General features: G+C 43.6%; 1 protein-coding gene across 2 annotated transcripts in view; it reads right to left on the bottom strand.

Annotated features, from left to right (window-relative positions):
• Mtf1 (metal regulatory transcription factor 1) overlaps positions 1–23,369 on the bottom strand; it is a 45,469-nt gene that overhangs the window by 5,715 nt on the left and 16,385 nt on the right. The window contains exons 3-10 of one of the 2 annotated variants that reach the window (XM_013074284.3): positions 18,838–19,076; positions 17,836–17,967; positions 15,722–15,795; positions 15,108–15,244; positions 10,130–10,207; positions 5,304–5,406; positions 4,074–4,669; positions 789–852 (exon numbers count right to left, since the gene is read on the bottom strand). In XM_013074284.3, coding sequence (XP_012929738.2) covers positions 789–852; positions 4,074–4,669; positions 5,304–5,406; positions 10,130–10,207; positions 15,108–15,244; positions 15,722–15,795; positions 17,836–17,967; positions 18,838–19,076 — 1,423 coding nt within the window. The remainder of the gene's footprint in view (positions 1–788; positions 853–4,073; positions 4,670–5,303; positions 5,407–10,129; positions 10,208–15,107; positions 15,245–15,721; positions 15,796–17,835; positions 17,968–18,837; positions 19,077–23,369) is intronic. The other variant, XM_004921111.4, reaches the window with a different exon arrangement.

Raw genomic sequence — 23,369 nt, 5'->3', positions numbered from 1 at the left:
CAGCCAGGTTCTGTGCAGGACAGCATGTTGGGAATGGGGAGCCAATGCTCTAGCTCTCCTGCACATTCACTTATGACCTTGGGAAGTCACTTTATTTTTTTAGGTCCCAGCTTTTTTTTTTTTTGGTACCAGGGATCAAACTCAGGACCCTGCACTTTTGAGGCAGGTGGCGGAACCACTGAGCTAAATCCCCAGCCCCGATTTTTTTTTTTTTTTTGAGGTAGTGTCTTGGTACAGTTTTGGTAGCACATATACTAAAATTGAGATAGGTTCTCAGTAATTTACTAAGTTTCCCAGAAGGGGCTCAAACTTGCAATCCTCCTGCCTCAGCCTCCCACAGTGCTAAGATTACAGGCATGCACCACTGTGCCTGGCAAGGTCTGTTTCTTAATCTTGAAAAGAAAGACTCTGAGATAAAGGAACTTTTCAGGTCTGTACGACCTGGCCCAGATGCTGTTTCTTCCTCACTGTAATTAGAAAACAGCCCAGTAAATTAACAACTGCCCTCTTTAGCATTAACTGTGATTCAGATTTTTTCTGGGTACATTGAAAAGCTGTATCTGGAAGGGATGAATTGTTACTGGAAAGAAGATTGCCTGTGGTCTTTACACCAGCACATTAACTTCCAGTAGTTGTGAGAGCATGAACAAACTCTAATGAACAATATGATGTGAATTTAAATAGGGTGCATAAATATTTTTAAAGGCTCAAAAACTTTGAAGAATGTACTCTCCCTCAAGGCGCCCAAAGAGGTGACTTTCTTTTAAAGCTAACATGGAATTACATACCTGTGCTACTGGCTACTGGTACTGCAGTGGTAAAAATCACCTTCTCAACTTTCGATGCTTGCTGCTGGGAAAAAAAAAAGAAATCACACTTATGGCCACTTGAATATGGCAGCTATCCAAGGACATTAGGCCTCCCAACTTGTAATGGTCCCTGAGAAGACAGAAAGCCCTGTGTTCAGGGAGCCTTGCACTGAGCGATGTTTTGTTTGTGCTCCGACACGAGGTCACTGCACTGTTTGACATTCCATGCTGACAGTGGAGCCAGCTCTGTGCCCCACTGCTTGGCAGGCTTCCAGCTGCCTGAGCCATGGGTTTTGTGGATCCAGAGGCTCCTCCCAGGTTGTTTTTCTCAAGCTGCTGGCTGCTCAGGAGGAGCCCAGGGCTGCCTTTCCCTCCAGGCTATCTCCCCTAGTCCCCGCCATGTCTTCTGTCACAGCTGGGAAGTTCTTTCCTTCCTTGAAGGGGTTAGGCTGCCCACCGAGGACAGGCAAGGCTTCCTCTGGGGGCACAGAGCCCTGGGAAGGTCTTGGGCAGCACTGGGAGCTGCACAGGATGCTCCGGGTGGACTCCGCCACCCAATTCAAGTCCAAGCCCTGTTACAGATTGTTGCTGATGTCAGGCTTTTGACTTCTTACAGTCGGTTTCCTGTAAAGTGGAGATGATAATGAAAGGCCCCCCTGGAGAACTCTAAGGATTAAACGAGGGATCCATGTGGAGCACTGGGCTCACAGTGATTTGTACTGTGACGACAGAGGACTACAAGACTATGCCCATGAGTCATTTTCATCATGCCTATTAAGTTGGCTAAATGGTTTCTGCTTTCAAATCTCATTTATTTATTTTTTTGTGGGACTGGGGATTGAACCAAGGGTCTTCACACTGAGCTACATCACTAGTCCTTTTTATTTCCAATTTTGAGACAGGATCCCCTAAGTTATTAGGCTCCCCAGGCTGGACTCAATGTGATCCTCCTGCCTCAGCCTCCTGGAGTGCTTCTTCAAATCTCTGGTTTTTTCTTTGTCTTATTTGTTTGGAGACAAGGTCTCTCTATGTAGTCCAGGCTGGCCTCAAACTCATGGCAATCCTCTTGCCTCAGCTTCAAGTGCTGGGATTACAGGCCTGCGTCACCATGCCCAGCTCTTCAAATCTTATCTTAAAGGGGCTCTGGTTTTTATTCTCACCCTCTTTTTTTAAAAGTAGCTATAAATGAGTCTGGGAGAAAGTAAAAGCTTGGGGCTAAGTTACAGGAGATGACACTAAAACAATGAAGGAGACATAAGACTCATTTAAAAACATGAAAAGGAATTACAGTATGTGGAAACAGAATGACATTTGTCATTTGTTTCATGCAGCTCCCCAGGGCAGGCCCAGACAAAATGATAAAAGCAAAAAAAAAAAAAAAAAAACCAAAACGATAAAAGCTCCATGCAGGCACGTGGGTCAGAAGACTGGAAAGGCCAATCCAATGACTCCAGCCATCTGAATCGAGATAGGCTCCTCTAGGAGTGGCTGGTACTGTTTCTGGAATTTGAGTGTTTTTCCTATATGTACAGGCTAAACTACCTTTCCAGTTTGTTTACACCCACCCATATAGTCTCCTGCCTAGGACACCCTTTCCTCCACCTAACTCCTATCCATAATTCAAGGCTCTCCTGAATCGAATGCCCACCCAACAAGCCCCTTAGAGTCTAACCCCCTCCTCTGGTAGCACGATACAATAATCAATAGCACAAGCTCTGAGTCAGTCCACCTAGGCTCAAATCCGAGCTGTCTTGTGTGAGCTGTGTGACCTTGGGCTGGTCACTTAACCTCTCTGGATCTCAACCTTCCATCAGTAGAATCATACCAATCTCCTGTGACTATCAGAATGTGTTAAAAAGAGCTTAATTAATGCAGTGATTTACATTCTAGACACAGACATATAGAGAAAGTAAAAAGAGGGAGAAAGAGAGTACAAATCAGAGAAGCACAGGGCAAAACTATTTTGGATACTTTCAAGGTGGATTTAAGACATGTATTTGTCAAAACTAACAGCATGTACAACACAAAGAATGAATCCTAAACTGTGGGCTTTAGTTAATATAGATACTGGTTATAACAAACGTACCACACTGATGCACAATGCTAATAAAGAGAAAGGCTGGCGTGTACCTCGGGGTAGACCCTCCTCTGTGTGGCCCCAGTCCCTGACATGGACATGTGACACATGACACATGGTTTGGTTGCTCAAAACTAAAATGATGATGATGATGACGATGGTGATGGAAACTGAGCTGAGTGCGGTGGTGCACACCTGTAATTCCAGCACTTGGGACGCTGAGGAGTTCGAAGCCAGCATGTGCTACATAGTGAGTTCAAGGCCAGACTCGACTATATAGTGAGACCCTATCTTTTTTTTTTTTTTTGGTACTGGGGATCGAACTCAGGAACTTGCACTTGTGTGGCAGGCGCCGGAACCACTGAGCTAAATCCCCAGCCCCGACCCTATCTTAAAAAAAAAAGAGGAGCAATTGTGTGTGAGGGTGCAGGGTTTATATGTTCAATAAAATCTAAAAATTATATAATTTTAAAATAATGTACTGGGCATGGTGTAGAATAACTAATCCCAGCTACTTAGGTGAGAGGCAAGAGGATCCCAAATTTGAGGCCAGCCTGGGCAACTCTGGGAGCCCCTGTCTCAAAATAAAAATATAAAAAGGGCTTGGGATGTAGTTCAGCATTCTCCGGGTTCAATCCCCAGTACTGAAATCAAGAAAGAGACAGAGACAAAGAGAGAAAGAAGGCGGAGAAGGGAGGGGAGAAAAGAAAAGAAGAGAAGAAAGAAACAAAAAAGAAGCAAAGCTCTTAGGACTGGCTCTGGGAGCAGATTGCTCCTCCGACTTGGCCACTGCTACCTGGCTCTGTCCAACTGGGTCACACCAGCCCCATACATCTGTCTGACTCTGCCTTGGGAGCAACCTGCTTCCCTAACATATGCCTGGGCCTCTGGAGTTTGTGACTGCTTTCCTGTAGTAGATGACGTGTAGAATGGCAGATGGAATATTCTTTCAAGTGTCTACTGCTAAGTAAACTTAAAAGTTGTTTCTCTGCCTCCTTCTCAGGTACTGATCATAGCATTCCCTGGATTTATACCATTCGATTATGGGGAAAATGACACTGGGAGAGAATTACAGGTTTCAGAGTAGGAACACTAGGCATTTTCTTTTTTGAAATGAAAGCCTCTGATCAAGTCCCCCAAGTTAAGCACACTTCACCCCAGTGGGTAAGTTTGTATGTAATACTTACAGTTTGTTCTTGGTTTTGTGGTGAACTGGTGGCACCATTTAATATCCATTGTAAGTTCTGTTCTCCCATGACTAGGCCGGACCCCAGGATAGCCGTGTTGGGAGTCGGGGTGATGGTTATAGTGGGATTGTTAGTTAGGACAGAGTTGGCACCCAGCGGCAGAGTCTGGACCATGGCTGGCAGGGGCTCAGTAGTCCTTTGTGGTGGGGCTGGTGCTGCCATGGCCGATGCCACTGCTGCTGCTGATGCAGAAGCCCCAGAAACAACAGAAAGTCCTGGTACAATGGGCTGCGGTGCCTGGGGGTGCGGAAGAAACTCTTGATGATTAGCAGCAAACTGCGTGCTGTGGAGAACAGGCACTTCCGGAGGTTGTAAGAGAGCAGGGGGGTTGCCAAATGCAGCTTGCTGGGAACCAGGTCCTAGGGAGGGAGCAGGCGGAGGAGCAGACGGAGCTGAGGCTGGTAGCAGAGGCTGGGGTGGCTCGGAGATGCCAGGCTGCAGTACAAGCGGGAGAGATAAAGATGCTGAATTTCCTGTGGGTGGCGGGACATCACTGACTGACTCTGCATCACCATTAAAACTTTCAATCAAGGCAGCTGGTAAGAAAAAGAAATAGAAACATATATACATATCCCAAGCCTCGTATATGCCACAACACAGTCATTACGGGCTGAACAAGACAATGAAGTGCATCGGAGTTGACTCCTTCTCTGCTAGCAGGGAGGTTTGTGCTCGCTTCAGTAGCACCACTGCTCACAGTGCCACATCTGCTGGTCAACTGCACTTCCTAGGTCCAATGACCCAGAAAAGGTCTAAACATGAAATAATGTGTCCTCAGGCGCTTCTAGAACCTTCCTTTTTTCTTTTTTATATGACTGGTGAATACAGACAGATTTCCATTCAAACACAGTCTGATCTTTACATCTGAAGCTTGTGTGGGGGTCCTATCCACTCATGAAAACGGTATCACAGCAGAAGGAAAAGCTTACAGCTCCTCCTATCTTTTAAAGCCACAAAGAGGTTCTGAGGAAGGAGACCTTCTTGTTCGGGAGCTGAGAGAAATTGGGGAAAAGATGGAATTGGACTGAAAAGCTCATTTTTCAGAGCGTTCACAGAAGGCCTGGTTCATTTAAGCTAATTGAAATATTTCTCTTTGCCTGTCACTGAGCATGTCAACAAGTGTGAATTCCCTTTCCCAGCTGCGACATGAACAAGAAGAGTGCAACAAACCTGTCTGCTGAGGATCTTCCTGAATTGCTGTATCATCTGAATCCTGGAACATTGATTCAAAGATGATTGCTGGTGAAACTGTGCTGAGGTCCTGGCCCTGTGTCTGATGAAGAGAGAGAGATGTGAGACCTGCCATTCTGAGACAATTCTTCTCCATTACAGAACATATTTAGTGCAGCGGAACTAGAATGATCTTTTGATATGCTTCCTGTTTCTACCTTCTCCTGTTTCAAAGCAAACTGAGATATTGAAGATCTGGGTCCTCAAGAGTTGATAAACTGACGTGCAGGTTGGCAGCCTCTTTTATAAATAACGTTTTATTGGAACACAGGCACAGGCACTCATTTACATATTATTTATGCCACTCTCATAATACATGAGCAGAGTTGAGAAGCTGTGTCCACTAAGCCTAAAATATTTAGTATCTGGAGAAAAGAAAAAAATGGAAACAAAGTCTTTGTAAGTAGGGACGGGTGGAGCGGGTGAAGGGAGGGGAGGGGATTGGGCTAAAAATAAGAACCAAAATACATCATGTAAAGGTACAAGATCCCAACGATGAATATAACTGTATTGTATACCTAAAATGTACCAATAAACTTAATGAAAAAAAAATTTAGTATCTGGTGTTTTACCAAAAAAGCTTGCCAACCCCTGTTCTAAAAGACCAAATCCTACATAAATGTAGGATTGTATAATATTCATTACTGGTACAGTTAGTCCCTTTTGAAACTCATGTTGGAATTTAATCCCCACTGTGAAGTGTTAAAGGGCAGAAACTTAACCTGACTATTGTGTTTAGAAGCAAGGCCTTCAGGAGGTGATTATAATTAGACAAGGTCATCAGAGTGCCCCCACTCCACTGAACACTACTATCTTTGTAACAAGAGGGAAAGAAGTCCGGTGTGGTAGCATAACACTTGCGATCTCAGGATCTCAGCTACTCAGCGGACTGAGGCAGAAGGATTAAAAATTCCAGGCTGGCCTCGGTAATTTAGCAAGATCTTACCGCAAAATTAAAAAAACTAAAAGGAAGGGTGGAGTCCGGGAACGCAGTTAAGTGGTAGAGGGCCCCTGGGGTCAATCCCCAGGACCACACAACACTCCCCCGCCACATACACACAGAGGAAACGAGACCAGAATATACAGGCTCACACTTCCTGTCTTTTGCCACATGATGCCTGCACTACCTCTGAACTCTGCCAGCGAGAGGGCATCAACACAAGTAGCCCCTTGACCTTGAACCCACAGAATTAATGAGTCAAATCTTAGTCTGAGGTATTATGTTATTAGCAACAAAAAGTGGACCAAGATAACTGACCTGCAACTTGGTTTTCTCCTGTAATAAGGACAGATTGTGAATGTTTTTTCACGGTAATTATATACTACCTACGATTTTTTTTTCCTTCAGGGATTGAACTGGGGATGGACTCTAAGGTACACCAAACTATATCCCCACCCCTTTTTATACTTTTATTTTAAGACAGGGCCTGGTCTGCGATATTCTAATACATACACAAGGTAAGAAATCAAACAAATCAAAGAAACAATGACAAGGAATAGATAGCCTTGTACTTAATAAAAAGTCAGAGGCATTTCAAAAAAGATAAAATGGTTGGGGACGGGGACCCCACATAATGCCTGAGGCCCTAACTACTGATAGGCACTAAATAAAATACTCTTTATTTTAGTTAAGGAAAGGGAAAACTGCAATCCCTTTATCCATAGTCCACCTCCACCCTAGCACCCTACAGGGCAACAGTGACAAAGGCACCAACCCCAGAGGTGCAGGCAAGCAATAGCATTGGAAAGCGGGGGCAGGGTACGGTAGGCTATGGCTTGCTGGAGCAGAAGGTGCCAGGCATTTCCATACCTTTGGCTGAAGGCTGCCTGGGACCATGCAAGCCACAAATCACCAGAACTCAGGAATGGGCTGAGATCTGGATTTTTATGTGAAATCTACTGATTTGTAAATAAAAACAAGTCAGGGGGCAGGGATGTAGCTCAGTGTCACCGTGACTGTCTTGCAAGTGCAAGGTCCTGAGTTCAATCCCTGGTACAAAAAAACAAAACAAAAAAAAAGCCAAGTCAATGAAAATAATCTAAGAGCAGAGTATAGACCAAATAAAAACCTGTCTTCAGTCCAGACAATGCCTCAATGCCAATTTGTGTTTTTGGGTCACTCTGCAACAACCAGAATGAATGACTATAACTGTATGCGACACTATGGACTGATTTCTTAAACATTATGTTGCAAGAAAAAAAATACAGATGAAATAGTATATGACTGCAATTATAAAAGCACAAAAACAGAAAACATAAATTTAGTTGTTACAAGTAAGAACAGTGCTTATCCTTAGGGAGAGATAAAGGGGGCCACAAGGTTGCTAGGAACATTCTTGATGATCTGGACACTGGTTACATGGTTGTGATGAACTGTGATGATTCATCAAGTTGCACATTTACACTGCCCTTTTCTGTTTTCATATCTCACTTCAATAAAAAGTTTTTTGTTTGTTTTGTTTCCAGTACAGGGGACTGAACCCAGAGCCATCCCACTGAGCTACATCCCCAGTTATCCCCAGTCCTTTTTATTTTGAGACAGGGTTTCATTAAGTTGCTCAGGATGGGCTTGAATTTTTGATCCTTCTACTTCAGCCTCCTGAGTAGCTGGGTGATAGGTGTGTGTCATCAGGCCCGGCCAAAAAAATTAAAAAGGAAAGTGCAGAAGCCACCTCCAGGCTTCAGAGGAAAAACCCTGGGGTAGAGTGAGTGGGAACTGTTCTCCAAAGGAGACCAGACAGAACAGGCTGTGCCTCTGGGGCCTGGAGCAAAGAGCAAAGAGCAGGAAGAACACGGCAAGCTGTCAGCCCAGGATGGATCCTGGTGCTCAGCAACCAAAAGACCCAGGGGGTCAGTCCCTAGCTGCAGCCATCCCCTTTAACAAAAGGTCTGAGCAAACCAAAGTTCATTTCCAGGACATGCAGACACACGTGTCAGTTCAGAAACCCAGAGAGTGATTATCTCACACAAATTTATCATTTGGTTCCCCCTCCCTGACCTGGTACCGGCAGTCGAACTCAGGACCTTGTACTTGCCAGGCAGGCATGGTGCCACTGAACTACACCTCCAGCCCTATCACCTGGTTTTAACAAGTCTCAATTTTTAAAAAACAAAGGAAAAGGATAGGGCTATTCTCTCTCAATGATGTAAACTGTAGTAAAAAAGCCTCCCTTTCTTACATGTTCTTTTTGGGATTTTTTGTTTTGTTTGAGACAGTATCTTGCTAAGTAGTTCAGGCTGGCCTCAAATGCACAATGATCCTCCTGCCTCAGCCTCCTCAGTGCTGGGATTACAGGGTGTACCAACAAGCCCAGATTCTTACATGTGACCTCATCTCCCAAGGCTACCTCTGCTTGCTGCTGGCTCCTCACTGGTGCCTTCACATAGTTCTTTCTTATATTCTGTGTAGTGTTTGAAGCTGTTTTCTATGGGAGAGTTGGTCTTACAAGAGCAACTCTGCCATTGGGTACTAATATAAAAATGTAGCTTCAGATGCTACTCCCAGAATAACACTTTTATTTGATTTTAAAGTTTTAAATTGTTTTGAGATGGCGCCTCATTGTGTTGTTGAGGCTGGCCTCAAACTTCTGGGCTCCACTGCCCCTCCCATCTCAGCCTCCTGAGTAGCTGGGACCACAGGCAAAAAAGGTCACTGCATCCAGCTGAGATCTTTTGTTCACTCTGTTGGTCTTCTCTTCTCCTCTTCTCTTCTCTTTTGTTTTTGGTTTACTTTTTTTTTTGGTACCAGGGATCAAACTCAGGACCTTGAGCTTTCGAGGCAGGCACTGGAACCACTGAGCTAAATCCCTGGCCCCTCTCTTTTCTTTTTGGTACTGCAGATTGAACCCAAGGCCTCTGCACTGAGCTACAATCCCAGCTGTCTCATAATTTTTAAAAATTTGAGATAGAGCTTTGCTACGTTGATAAGTTGCCCAGGCCTTTTTTAGAAGTGTTACAATTGACTCCAATAACCCAACTTTAAGAGCAGTCATTTCACGGCATACCTAAATCATTCAGTCTCTGTTCAAATACTTTCCATCACATTTATGCATTATGCATACAGTGATGGAAAAATCCAGCTATATTTACTTACCAGCAAAAATCGAACTCAAAATTAGTGTTAACAACATAGAAAAACACTAAGATTGTATGAGAGAAGCGTACATAAGTGCAGACTCAATGCAGTGGTCTTTACCATCATGGAGACATGGGAATGGATAGAAAACTTATCAGTGAGAATCAAAGCAATGAGGTCGAGATAAAGTGGGCTTGTCTTTCAGTAGAGGGATGTATAAATTCTCTTCAAAAACCCAATAAAGTGTGTTTAAAGGAGGAAGACTGAGCCAGGTCAGAGAAGCAGGGTTAGAGGTCCCAAAACTGGAATTCTGGCTACATCTCATAATGCTAGACTTGAGGTTCCAAAAGGAAACCCGTACCTTCTTTGTTACCACTGTTAGCACAGCACTGGCACAAGGCCTGAAGTAGTGCTCAATAAATATTTGTTAGTGAATAGAAAAAGAAACTTTCTGGGGCCAAGAGGCTATCAAGTGAGTGACCTGGGTCAAAATGTATTATGCAAAAGATAGAACAATCTCTCCTAATAGTATTCTTATCAAGAGAAGGGGGGAAAATCCTAAATGGTCAGCAATTAAACACAATTAAATCTAGAAGACTTCACACTGGCCTTCCTCAAGTTTACCACCAAAAGAAGTGCTCAATCCTTGGATCTATTTTTTTTTTAGCACCTACATCCCATGTACACTTACTGTATTAGAATTTTCTCCCAATTCCGAATCTGTGGACAGAAGGTGCAAGTCACTTAGATAAAGTGAGTGATTTGTATCCTGTGAAAGAGAAAAAATTAGAATTGAGTATCAAAAATCAGGATCCATGGTAGCATATTATGTAACACCATACTTGACTGCAGCATCTTTAAGGTTCCAAAAGTTTGCATGTGTTCCGTGGAGCGACATGACTCATCCAAAGCAAGGGCTAAGCACATTGTTTCACTTTTAAAATTCTATATTCCTAGAACCTCTTATATTCTGAAAGATAGTTTAATAGTTTCTAAATTATTGCATGACCTGGGTTCCACAGTAACAAATGCTATGATAATATGAAAGTAATATTTGTGTAATTGGTTCCATCTTTTATAAAGTGATTTCACATGACTCATCTGTTCTTCATATAAACCTTGGGAGCATCACTCTATGCTCCATTTAAAATATGAGAAAATCAGTGCTATGACAGTGGGAGTGATGTGTCCCCAAACACGTAGCTAATTAGCAGAAGACTAATCTAGTGCTTCTGATCGATAAGTCAATGTTCTTTCCGTTGAGGACCACTGTGTTCTCAATATGGACACCTCAGGGTTCCTGACTCGGAGTGGTACTGAGGATTACTATTCAAATTCCGGCTAATGCTGAGCTCTGGACTCCTAGAATGTCAGTCACAATTCACACACTCTGAGTGGTAACCTTGCCTCCCTCCCACTACTGCATGCGTTCAACAAATACAACAGCCTCCCCGCATCCACAGTGCTGCTTTTCACAGTTTCAATGATTCAGGGGAAAGTGTGGTCTGGAAATATTAAATTCCAGAAGGAAATAATTCCTAAGTTTTAAACTGCACATGGATCTGACAGGTGTGATGCAATCGTGCACCACACCCCCACCTTGCTGGGCAGGCTGCGCACTCTACCTACCCATTAGTCACTCAATAGCCACCTGGGTCATCAGGGCCATCAGACCAACTGCTAAAGCTTGCGTTCAAGCAATGTTTATCTTACTCAATGATGGCCCCAAAGCACAAGGTACCAGTAATTTTATTATTTTATATTGTCATCAGTCTCTTACTGAGCCTAATTTAAAAGTTAAACTTTAACATAAGTATGTAAGTATAGGAAAAAACATGGCAGCACAGGGCTGGATAATACCCGCAGCTTTAGGCATAAACGGGAGAGCTTAGAACATGTCCTGCAGATAAGGGAGAGTCACTGTTTTCACTGAGCGTCTACTATGTATCACGAACTGTTCTGGATCCAGGGATATAATATAAACACAACAGGCTCCCTGCCCCTGTAGAGCTTCTATACTAGTGAAGATAAAACAGGTAGATAGTGAGCAAAATGATGCTAAATGTTATGAAGAGTAAAAGGAATAGGGAATGTTGGGATAGTTTTTGTGTTTTGTTTTGTGGAACTGGGGATTGAACCCAAGGCCTTCACAATGAGTTACAACTCAAGTGCTTTCTTATTTTCATTTTTTAAGTTTTTGCTAACTTTCCCAGGCTGGGCTCAAACTTGCAATGCTCCCACCTCAGCCTCCCTGAGTGCTAGGAATACAACACACACACACACACACACACACCCCACACACACACACTCCGCTAGAGACTGTTCTTTCATTAGATAGTTAGGGAAAGCCTCAAAGGTAAAGGGCATCTGAGGAGAAATTGGAGAAAAGAGGGCAAGGGCTATGCATGCACATAGAAAGTGTTGCAAGCAGAGGGTACAGCATGAACAAAGGCCTGGAGGTAGGAGCACGCTTTCCTTGGTTCAAGGCCCACTATGGATAAAGTGAGGAAGAGAAGTAAGTGGAAATGTGGCCAGGTCAGAGAGCATAGGACCTTACGGACCATGGGAAAGATTTTGACTTTTACTCTAAATGATTCAAGAAGCTCCAGAGGGTTATGAGCAGACAAGGCAACTGATCATGGTTTAGAAAGACCACCCTGGGTGATGTATGTAGAACAGTCTGTGGCAGACTGGGGTGTTAAGGGAGCAGAGAAGGGAAAGGGTGCGAAGAAGTATGTGTAGCAGGTTCCTGCAGTAATTCAGACGGGAAGTAGAATGAGTGAAGTAAACAGAGGAGTGACGGGATTCTAGATGTACTCTTAAGGTAAGAGCTGGCAGACTTTGCTGGTGCATGTGAGATATAAGGGGGAAAGGGTTAGATATAAGATTTTTGGCTCTGCCACTACAAAAACCTCACTGCCATTTACTGAGCTGAGAAGCCTGCAGGAGGAACAGGTCTGGACACGTGCAGTCTGAGAAGAGGAGATACTATCTGGGTGGGGACGCTGAGGAGGAGGTTGACTATGCAAGTCTAGAGCTCTAGAGAAGACCGAGCCTGGGGACTGGAAGGCAATGTGGATGCCCTGTAAGCCTGAGACTAGAACCATCTCCCTGTCGGAGGGCGCAAGAGAAGGGGAGTCTGCAGACTGAGCACTGGTGCCAATGCACTCCATGCACTCCAGTGCTCAGAGGCTGTCAGTAAGCAAATTACTCATCTACTCTTACAAAAAGGAGAAAACTGATTATGCAACTTGAAAATTGATTATGAGACTCAGGTTTTTTTGGGGGGGGGGGGAGCTGAGACAGAGTCTCGCTATTAGTTCAGGCAATCCTCCTGCCTCAGCCTCCTAAGTGCTGGGATTACAGGCCTGCACCACCATACCTGGCTAGACTCACAAATTTTAAAGTTTACCTGTTTTCTTTTTCCTTTTTCTGTTTTTGTTTTTATGAGACAGGTCTCGCTATGTAGTTCAGGGTGGCCTTGAACTATGTAGTTCAGGCCGGCCTCAAACTCATGGTGATTTTCCTGCCTCAGCCTTCCAAGTGCTGGGATTGCAGGCGCGCACTACCACATTTGGCTCCTGGTCTTTACAGATGAAGAAACTGACCAAAAGGAACTCATCTGCCTAAGGTCATGTGATTAGTAATAAATTCTGGCTTTGAATTCAGGCAGCTGAGCTTTGACTTTTTCACAACAAATATGATTCTGTCCCTTAAGACACAAATGTTAGAACTGTGTTACGACACAGGTAGAATCACACTGCCTACCTCAATTAGACTAACTACAAGCTCTGGACACTTAGGCAAGTTATTTAATTTTTCCTTGCCTTATGTTTCTTAATTAAATAATAATAGTACTCACCTATTATTGCTAATAAAACTCAGGGGTCAGGGGAGTCCTTCTAGAGAGCTCTTTTATTGTTTAAAATTGGTCACTACAGAAAGAGTATGTTGCCATTCCCAAAATCAAAATCATGCTACAGTAAGAACTTCAAGTTGGGTGTGGTGTTATATACCTATAATTCTAGCAGTTGGGAGGCTAAGGCAGGAAGATCACCACGAGCTCAAGGCCAGCCTGAACTACATAGCAAGACCCTATCTCAAAAAAACCAAAATAAAAGAAAAGAATTTCAGTACTCCAAAGGGGATCAGTGAATATGCAAGTCTAGCATTCTAGGGCAGATCCAGGCTACAGATATCACTGTGGACTCAAAGGCAACACCAATGGTATGTGAGGCCTGAGCCTAGAGGAGGTTCTCCCTATAGGAGAGTGAACAGGGATCCAGCGATGACCAGGAGCAAAGCTGGGGGAGAATGGATGGAGGAGGGAAGTGCTGAGAAGCTCACTTGGCCGGCTATGGTAATAAACCAAGCAAGGGCCGGGGATTTATCTCAGTGGTTCCGCCACCTGCCTCGCAAGTGCAAGGACCCGAGTTCAATCCCTGGTACCAAAAAAACAAAAACAAAAACAAAAAAATAATCCAAGCAAAAAGATGGCAGTGGATTGAACTCAGTGCTCAGAAGTAGTGATCAGATTCTAGATATATTCTGAAGGCGTAGCTGACACACTTTGCCGTATCAGTTTCACCTTCTTTATCCATAAAACTGTAAAATAATAATACAGTCATTCTCACTTTCCAGGGCTCAGTACCGCATTAGAAGTAACAATTGTAAATTGATCCCAAGATCTCTCTGGAATGGAGCCACAGGGGATCAGGATACATAGAGGGGGTTGGGAAAGAACAAAACTGCCTGGAGCTCCAAAGGCTTGTTCTGTGGCTCAGTGTCTTTAGCCACTGGCTCTCAAACCTGGTTTATAGACAATTCAAAAGGGCAAGGACCAACACAGGCATTGTGGCACATACCTGTAATCCCAGCACTCTGGGAGTCTGAGGCAGGAGAAAAGTTTGAGACTAGCCTGGTTAACTTAGTGAGTTAGCAAGACTCTCAGAGAGAGGGAGAGAGAGGGAGAGAAAAAAAGAGAGAGGGAGAGAGAGGGAGAGAGAGAAAAGGCTCCCTAGCTCAGTGTGAAAACCCTGGGTTCAATCCCCAGTGCTGCCAAAAAGAAAAGAAAAGAAAAAGCCAAGGACCCTCCAGACTTTGCTTGCCTCTCCAATGACAGGTTAATGGGTTTGTGAAGCAACATTAATTTATGTCCCAAACTCAAGTACAGATTTGTCACTTTATAGGCACAACTGGGGTAAACGACACTGACATTCTCTTAAGAGTATCTAGCTGATCCTTTGAAAGCCTTTTTTTTTGAGACATGGTCTTGCTATAGAATTCAGGCTGGCTTTGACCTCACTATGAAGCCTGGGCTGGCCTCAAAGTTGCTGCAATCCTCCTGCCTCAGCCTGCTAAGTGCTGGGATTACAGGTTGTGCCACCATGCCCAGCCCCTGAAAGCCATTTCTGAGAGCCCTGGATTCTAGAGCACCTTTTTCTGTCATACCTGATGGAAATGAGCCACGGCTAAAGTAGAGGCTTTATAGCACAGGGAGTCTAGTGAAATTTCCGGCTTCTGCTATCCTCTTGCAAAGACAGGGATTTTGACACTGATTTTTTCCTCTAGCTGGGATATAGTGAAGACTTTTAACCTTTCTTATCAGACACAAACAATTGCTGTTCTATGGTGCCCTGATCAAAACAACAGACAAGAACACTGCACACCTCTGATCCATTGTGTTGTGGAAGTGCATTGTATGAGTGTCCTTTGTTATCGTGACCTTTCATGTGACTTTTGAGACTGTACTGAGTGCTGAATGTTTTCTCACACCCATTGCTGGGGCAGAAGAAGGGTCTTTCACCTGCAAGAATGACAAAGAAGTGTTAATTTCACCATAAAGTCATTTCACTGGATAAAGAAATCTATCTTTCCTTAAGAGAGAGAAGTAAACATTTTTGTAAGGGTTCAAGTAGCAATTGTTAAAAGTTGAATAAACTACATGTTAATTATCTCAGATCTGAAACTTAATACAGAACAAAGCACTGCAAATGCCCATTCCTGAGAAGTTTAAGAAGATTCAGTTTCTCGCGAGCTTGGGTTTTTTCTTTCTTTCTTTCTTTTTTTTAAAGAGTATTTCTGTACTGCTTTCATTTCTTAAATTAAGATTCCTGAATCCAACCTTTAGATTCTTTCATCTCTGAAAGAAACTCAAACATTACAGGTGAAGGCTAAGCTGATTAGGCTCAGCCTCTCCACCTAATTCTACAGTTCTCAGTAGAAACATAGGCATAGGGTTGATGAAGGTTAAAATGAAGAGTAGAAATCAGCCTAAACTTACCAGTATGTGTGCGGACGTGCGTTTTAAGGTGGTGGCTTGCTGCAAACGCTTTTCCACATCCATCATGATCACAGCTAAATAAGGTGTTTAAGCAAAGGGAAACAGGAGTCATTGACTAAAGACCTTCATTCTCAACATCTCCTGTAAATGCTAACTACAACTTAAGAACTCAATGTGTAGAACTTGAGGTCAGATCGGGAACACTGGTTTCAGAGATGGGAATCATGAGAGGTTCTTAAAAAAGCAAGGTGACAGATCTGGAAGCTGAAGGAGCAGAGGGCCTAGGGTGAGTACCTCGTCCCGAAGGGAAGGCATGTTTGGAGAGCCCTGCCAACAGAAGTGTTTTGATTATTTAACAGAGCTCTACTGACAGTGAGAGTCCATATGGAGCATCTACAGGCAGTGAAATGCTACAGATGTTGAGAGTGGGTAAAGAGGCTCTCATGTATGCAGAGGGCTTGAACTATAATCTTAGAACATAATCGTCAGAATGCTGTAATGGCTGTAATCCTCAGGGCCCAGATCTCCTTTTCTTCTTTTACTTCGCGATAATCAAAGCTGGTAGTAATCTTTCTCTCCTCAGAACTATTGAGACACACACCCACATAACACCTCCCATGTTACTTTATCTCTTTGTGTACACATCTGTTACCTCTTCTCCTAGACTGCAAACTCTTTGAGGGCAGGATCCACACTGCCCTTTACAACTGCTCAGCTCCTGCACATAGCAGACACTGAATACTTACACATATGTATGTATCCATTTTAGTGTAAACCACAATATAATGTCTTTAAATAGGAAGCATTTTAAATTATATCATATTATCATATATCATTATTGTCATAATGTCTAAAAGTCCCATCTAATATCCAAGAAAAAATAGTTTTAATCATCACAAAAATAAACACATGTGCCTAGTAGAAATCAGAGGCCCTTCAGCACCCTGTGGGGAAAAATAACCCAAGCTTCAGAGCATCACACAGGAACCAACTAGCCTCTAACTACTCTTGCCCTTAAAGAGGCCAAGACCCAGGAATGTATCTGTAATTTAAAAACTCAATTCTATTCAATTGGTGTCTAAAAGCTAACTGTGCCTGAAGACTTTTTTTTTTTTTAACCTGAAGACTTTTAAATTGCTTCTAAGTATGCTAATCAGTCATCTGAGAATGGACAGGTACCATATTTAATGCCATAAACACAACAGCAAAAACTCCTGCCAAAATTCAAAGATATTATTTATGGACAATTTTATATTTAGAGAAATCCTTACAAATGGACTATCTCATAAAAAATACCAATAACCATCCCAAAGCTGTTTCTGACACCTACCTGAATACCTTGAACATCCTATGATCAGAGAAGAAAGCAGATAATACAAGTCCCTCCTTCAAGCTTACACGTTAAATGTATATGTACAGTGAGGTACACAGAAAATGTCTGAGCCTGTGTGTTTGTGTATACACATGGGAGAGATTATAAAGCAATGGCTGGACAAATAACAAACCCCAGTACCTGTCCAGTTACCTGAGTTCCCACCTCTCACTCTCTCTCATGCCTTTTCCTCCCTTCCCCTCTTCAGTTCTTCGATGGGTTCCTCGGTCCTCAAGGCACTTTGGGCATCTCACAGTCTCAGACACTACTTACTTGTCATTCTTTTCCACCAGAGCAAGGTTCCTGAAGTCAGCCTCCTTCTTAGTATTTCCCTACAACTACTGTAAGTACCTACCACATTTTTGAGTTTGAACAAATACTTCTTGAAAATAAAGGGAAATCCCAGGCATGGTGGAGGATGCCCATAATCCCAGCTACCAGGAAGCTGAAGCAGGAGGATCTCAAGTTCAAAGTCAGCCTAAGCAACGTAGCGAGACCCTGTCTCAAAATAAAATTTGAAAAAAAGAGCCGGGGATGTACCTCAGTGTGAAGCCCCTGGGTTCAATTCCCACTAACATCAAAAAGGGGGTGGGGGAATCATCCACAGTGAGGATGCCCCTGGAACCTACTGCATTCCTCTCATCTGAAGCAGCTGTTACAGCTCAGGTGAGAAGTTCCTAGAGTACATCAAGACACCCAGCTGAAAACTGATCGACGACAAATAGAAAACAGCAGGACTTACCGAAATGGCTTTTCTCCTGTGTGGGTTCGAATGTGCTTCCTCAGATCACTGAGTGTGGTGAAGTATTTGCTGCAGCCTTCAGATTCACAGTTAAACGTCTTCCCTGTGTGAAGCCTCTGATGTGCTTTCAGCCTGCAAAATATCCCAGAGAAATGTCCAGTGGGATAATGTACTATAGAGCCTCCCTGTGCCAGCCTCATGTGCCCTGGGATCAAGTGTGTAGGAATTATACGGCCTCAGTGTGAATATGTAACATGTTTCTCCCAAAGAGCAATCAGAGATAAACAACATAGCGCTACGAGCAGGACTCCAGAGACAGACTGACTGAGTTGAGTCCTGGCACCGCATCCTACTGGCTGAGGACCCTGAGGCAGTCACAGGGCTGCTGTGCACTCACTTACTCATCAGCTGTCATGAGGACCACACAGTGCACACTTTCTAAGTGTTACTGTCATTTCTGTTATTTTATACCTAATCTCAGACACTATGTAAATCCCCTAGTACAAATGTGGAAAAGAGAAAAGCCACATTAAGGCAGCTCATTTCTTCTCTTTCTCTTTCTTTCATTTATCCATTCTTTCTTTTTTTTAGACAGGGTCTCACTATGTAGTCCAGACTGGCCTCTAACTCTTGGCGATCCTCCTGCCTCAGCCTCCCAAGTGGAGTGCTGGGATTACAGGCGTGCGCTACCACACCTGGCTCCTCATTTCTAAGGGTAGAAAAAAGTTCTATCAGGGTGAAGAAAGAAAATTACAGAATCCTTAGTATAAAGATCCTGCGCTACATCAACTACCTGTATGTCACACCACGAGATCCAAAACTAAGCACAGATGCACTATCATTTCCAGCCACCCACAGATATATCCATCTTTAAGGAACCCGCTCTGCTCATGAATTTCAAAGACCTGAAAGTGAACACCGCTCCTGCTCAAGGAAAAAGGGCTCTCTCATCACAGCAACATCAGAGTCAGGGGCTGGTGGCCCAGTGGAGGAGAGGCTGACCTGTAGAGCGTGTTGAACGCCTTTTCACAGCCCTGCACATCACACTCAAATGGCTTCTCTTTCGTGTGCACTCGCACATGGATCCTGAGGCTGTAAGAGGTGAGGAAGGCCTTGCCACAGCCTTCCTGATTACAGACGAAGGTGTACTCTCCTCGGTGAGTCTTCTGGTGGGTGCGCAGGTTGCCTGCTGTGCTGTAGGTGCGGGGACAGCCCTCAAAGGTGCACTGGTACCGCTTTACCTGGCAGACAGAGGATACCTCATCAATAGGACCACAGACCTCAGTTCTCAGGAGATGCAGACAATACAGATGGGTTGATTGCTTGGTTTTGTCAGGCTAGGGATTGAAGCCAGGGTGCTCTACCACTGAGCTGGATCCCCAGCTATATATATGCGCAGTAATGGGGACTGAACTCAAGGTCTTCACCGTGATCTATATCCCTGGCACTTTTTTTTATTTTTTATTTTCAGACACAGTCTTACTGGGTCACTCAAAATGCAATCAACTTGCAATCCTCACCCAACTTGTAATCTTCCTACCTCAGCCTCCTGAGTGCTGGGATTACAGGTATCTACTACCACGCCCAGCAGATTGCCCATGGTTGACTCAAATCTCCATTCCTCATGCCTCAGCCTCTCAAAATGCTAAATTATAGGCATTTTCATATGGGGTATGGGGGCACATGCCTATAATCCTAGCACTTGGCGGGTTTGGGGATCACAAGTTTAAGGCCAGCCCGAGCTACACAGTAAGTGTGAGGCTAGCCTGGATTACAAACTGAGACCCTGTCTCAAAAAGGGTGGAAGTGATGGGGGGTCATCATTAACACAGAAAAAACCTCTAGCAGCAAAGTGAGAAAATCTTTTTGTAGCTTAAATAACACCTGGATAATACACAATGATTAGGGAGAAGAAATAAGCTTATACGTAAATGAATATTTTAAGATTTTTCAGGCTCTGGTATACAACTATTCTCTAAAGGTAAGCATATACCATTATATCTACCTGTATTCAAATAAAATCTTAAATTAGGGTCATATTCAAATCCCAGCTCTGCCATTTAAGGCTTGATTAAACATTTCACCCTCTACCATTCTATCTTGATTAGAAATGACCAATATTAAATTGAGTCTAAAATATCCAGAAATGTGTATAATTAACCATCAAACAGTATTTCCCTAGAGAGTGTCCACTGCATATTTTCAAGTCTGCAATACAAAGAAAAATTATCATGAATTTCTTAGGCTATCTGGAAATGTGATGATTTTCAAACCACCAATCTCTTTGCTTCCTTTCAGCACTGAACTTCTTGAAAGGTTACATCCATGTGTGGCCTCCATTTCCCACAATACCCAAATATTCCTTAGCCTACCTGGCAAGCTGCTTCACTATATTAAATTATTCTTTTGAACAGGCCGGTGGCCAGACTCTTTCATCTTTTCCTATTTTCCTTGACTATATGAAAATATACCCCATTAATGATGCGCTTTCCTTTTGTTGTGTTGTCCTTCACAACAAAGCAAAGCATAGAGCATTTTATTTCCTTTTCTAGGGGAGGGATACTCCTTTCCCTTAACCTCTATGTCTCTCATCTCATAAGCCTTCCCCACATCTATATGGGTACAGCAGACATGGCATCAGATTTGGCAGTAGAAGGCTGGATTCTGCCACTTATGTTCAATATAATTCTTTTTTTTTGGTACCAGGGATCAAACCAGGACCTTGCGCTTGCAAGACAGGCAGCAGCACCACTGAGCTAAATCCCCGGCCATGTTCAATATAATTCTTATGTTGAGTTACGTTAAGGTGCAAGACCTTGAGCAAGTCATTTTAGTTTCCTAAGCTTTAGGTTCTTTATTTCTCATATGCAAATATTAATGCCTGCCATCTGTCTCTGTGTGTGTGTGCACATGCACCCACGTGTGTGTTTGTTCTTGTTTTGGTTTTGTTCTGTATTTTTTACAGGACTAGTAACTGGGCCCAAGGAGCACTGAGCTACATCCCTAGCCCTTTTTATTATTTGTTTGTTTGTTTTGCAGTCTTGGGGATTCAACTCTGGGCCTTTACACTGACCTAATCATCATCCTATTTTTCATTTTTTACTTTGAGACAGGGTCTAAGTCACTAAGTTCCCCAGGCTGAGCTTAAATTTCTAATTCTCCTGCCTCAACCTCCTGGTGTGCCAGGATTATAGGTATGTACCACCATGCCCAGATTATTTTGCTTTTGTTTTTTTGAGACAGGCTGTAGCTATGTAGTTCAGGCTGGCCCTAAAGACAGTAATCCTCCTGCCTCAGGGATCCAAATGCTGGGATCACAGGTGTGCACCACCACAACCAGCCCCAGACTTTCATTTTTATTTTGAGATGGTTTCACTGAACTGCTCAGGATGGACTCAAACTTGATGTCCTCCTTCTTCAGCCTCTCAAATAGTTGGGACTACAAGCCTGTGTCACTATGTTTGGCTCACAGTGGTTTAGAGTAAAACAAAATGAGATAAAACATTTGTGAAAGTACTTTATAAATTATTTGACACTATACATATCAAGGTGCTAGTATTATGTACTTGTAACCAATGTCTTCATGCACAAATCTTTAATCCTAACCTCAGTCCATGTCCAACCACAGCACACTATTACAAGACTACAGAACAATACTGCTGTTCATTCAACAGCTGCTAAACCATGTCCCAGGCAATATGCTCAACACCACAGATTAAAAAGTGAGACAGAAATCTCTGCCTTTAAGGGAGGAGAGTTGAAAGGACGAAGACATGGACAAGCTATTATGAAATGTGCTGAGCTTCAAACAAGGCGCTTTGGGAACATGAAAAGGGAATTTCTAGCTCCTCTAAGAAAGACTGGAGATAAGTGAAAGCCTAGAAGCCATGCTATCACTCTGAAATGATGTTTTTTAACTTATTTAATTTTTGGATGAGCTATAAAGATGATTCCTCAGACAAAGCAGGAAGAAAGGGTATTCAGAAAGCAGGATGATGGGCTGGGGATTTAGCTCAGTGGTTCTGGCGCCTGCCTTGCAAGCGCAAGGTCCCGAGTTCGATCCCCAGTACCAAAAAAGAAAAAACAAAACAGAAAGCAGGATGAACACGGGACACGCACAGAGCCCCCAGTGAACCATAAACACTCGCAGTACATAGAATTGAAGAGACTTCAGAGACTGGAAAGAGAAGGATAAGGAAAATGGGGCTCAGCCCCAGGAGGCACACTGTCAAGAAACACTGACAGGTTTTAACCCAGAGAACAACACAATCAGAACAGGGCATAAGAGAGATCACTCTGATGGCCTTGTGCAGGAGGACCTGGAGGTGAGAGATCAGAAGAGAAGACAGAAATGAAAAGAAAAGCAGCAACAGTTCAGGAGAGAAATGAGAAGAGCCCCACCGAGGGAAGGGACTGTGGCCATCCCGAGAAATTAAGAGCGGTGGAGAAGACTGGCTGAAGTGACAAGTGGGTGTGGAGGAGTGGGAGGGGACCAGAGGCACAGCTGAAACCAAGCCCAAGCTTATGGCCTAGATGACTTGTTCGATGCTCAGGCTACCTACAGGGCTGGACAGGGGGAGATGAGGAGTTGGGTCAGGCAGAAACAGCTAGTCACAGGATACACTGGATACAAAGGCTGGAAGCAAGAAGGAGTCTATGGCAGGAACATGGGGTCCACAGGTAACAGCTGACTTTACCTGTATAATAAACCAGGGTCAAATGCAAGTCCCAGCTCTGTCATTTATTGTGTAACCTTAGGAAAATTAGACTCATTAAGCCTTGATTTCTCTATATACCAAGGAAGAAACAAAAGTCTATCTTTTAGGGGTTGTTGCAAGGCTCAAGAATAATCTGTATGAAGCATTTTAATATCATGACTGGCACATGGTAAGTACCCAACAAAATAACAGCTCTTACAAGAGGACAAAGGATAGACCTTGAAAATCACCAAGAGTAACATAATGACTGGTAAAAGAGAAGGCCTTGATGGGAGTGGGAGAAAGGGCTGGGAAAGGAGGCAGAAAAGAATGTGACAGAAGCCAAAAGAAAATGGGTCTCAAAATGTCAAGTGTCAGAGAAAACAAGGACGATGAGGGCTTGGAAAACAACTCAATCAGCAGCTAGGAATTCACTAATGACTCAGCAAAAGTAGTTCCAAAGGCATGCTGGGGGCAGAAGTCTGGATTAAGGCAAAATGAAAGAGGAAGTGGAGAAGGAGCCTAGGGATGTTGAGCAGCAGTATAAGTGGCCTTTAGGTTGATGGCTCACTTGCTCTCTCTCTCCTTTTCTTTTTCTGAGACAGGGTCTCACTATGTAGTTCAGGCTGGCCTTCAACTCACTATGTAGCCCAGGCTGGCCTCAAACTTGCAGCAATCCTCCTGCCTCAGCCTCTCCAGTGCTGGGATTACAGGTGTGCACCATCACAGTAGGTTAGTTCCTGAGCAGATTTAGGAGAAAAGTCCTGAAAGAAAGAAAGTGGAGGATCTAGGAACATAATCCAGTAATCCCAACTCTAGCGAGGCTGACGCAGAAGG

The sequence above is a fragment of the Heterocephalus glaber genome, unplaced genomic scaffold (assembly GCF_053883595.1).
Source record: "Heterocephalus glaber isolate CG9 unplaced genomic scaffold, H.glaber_assembly_v1.0 deba00001452, whole genome shotgun sequence".
Lineage (NCBI taxonomy): Eukaryota > Metazoa > Chordata > Mammalia > Rodentia > Bathyergidae > Heterocephalus > Heterocephalus glaber.
This window is presented reverse-complemented; position numbering and strand designations above follow the sequence as displayed.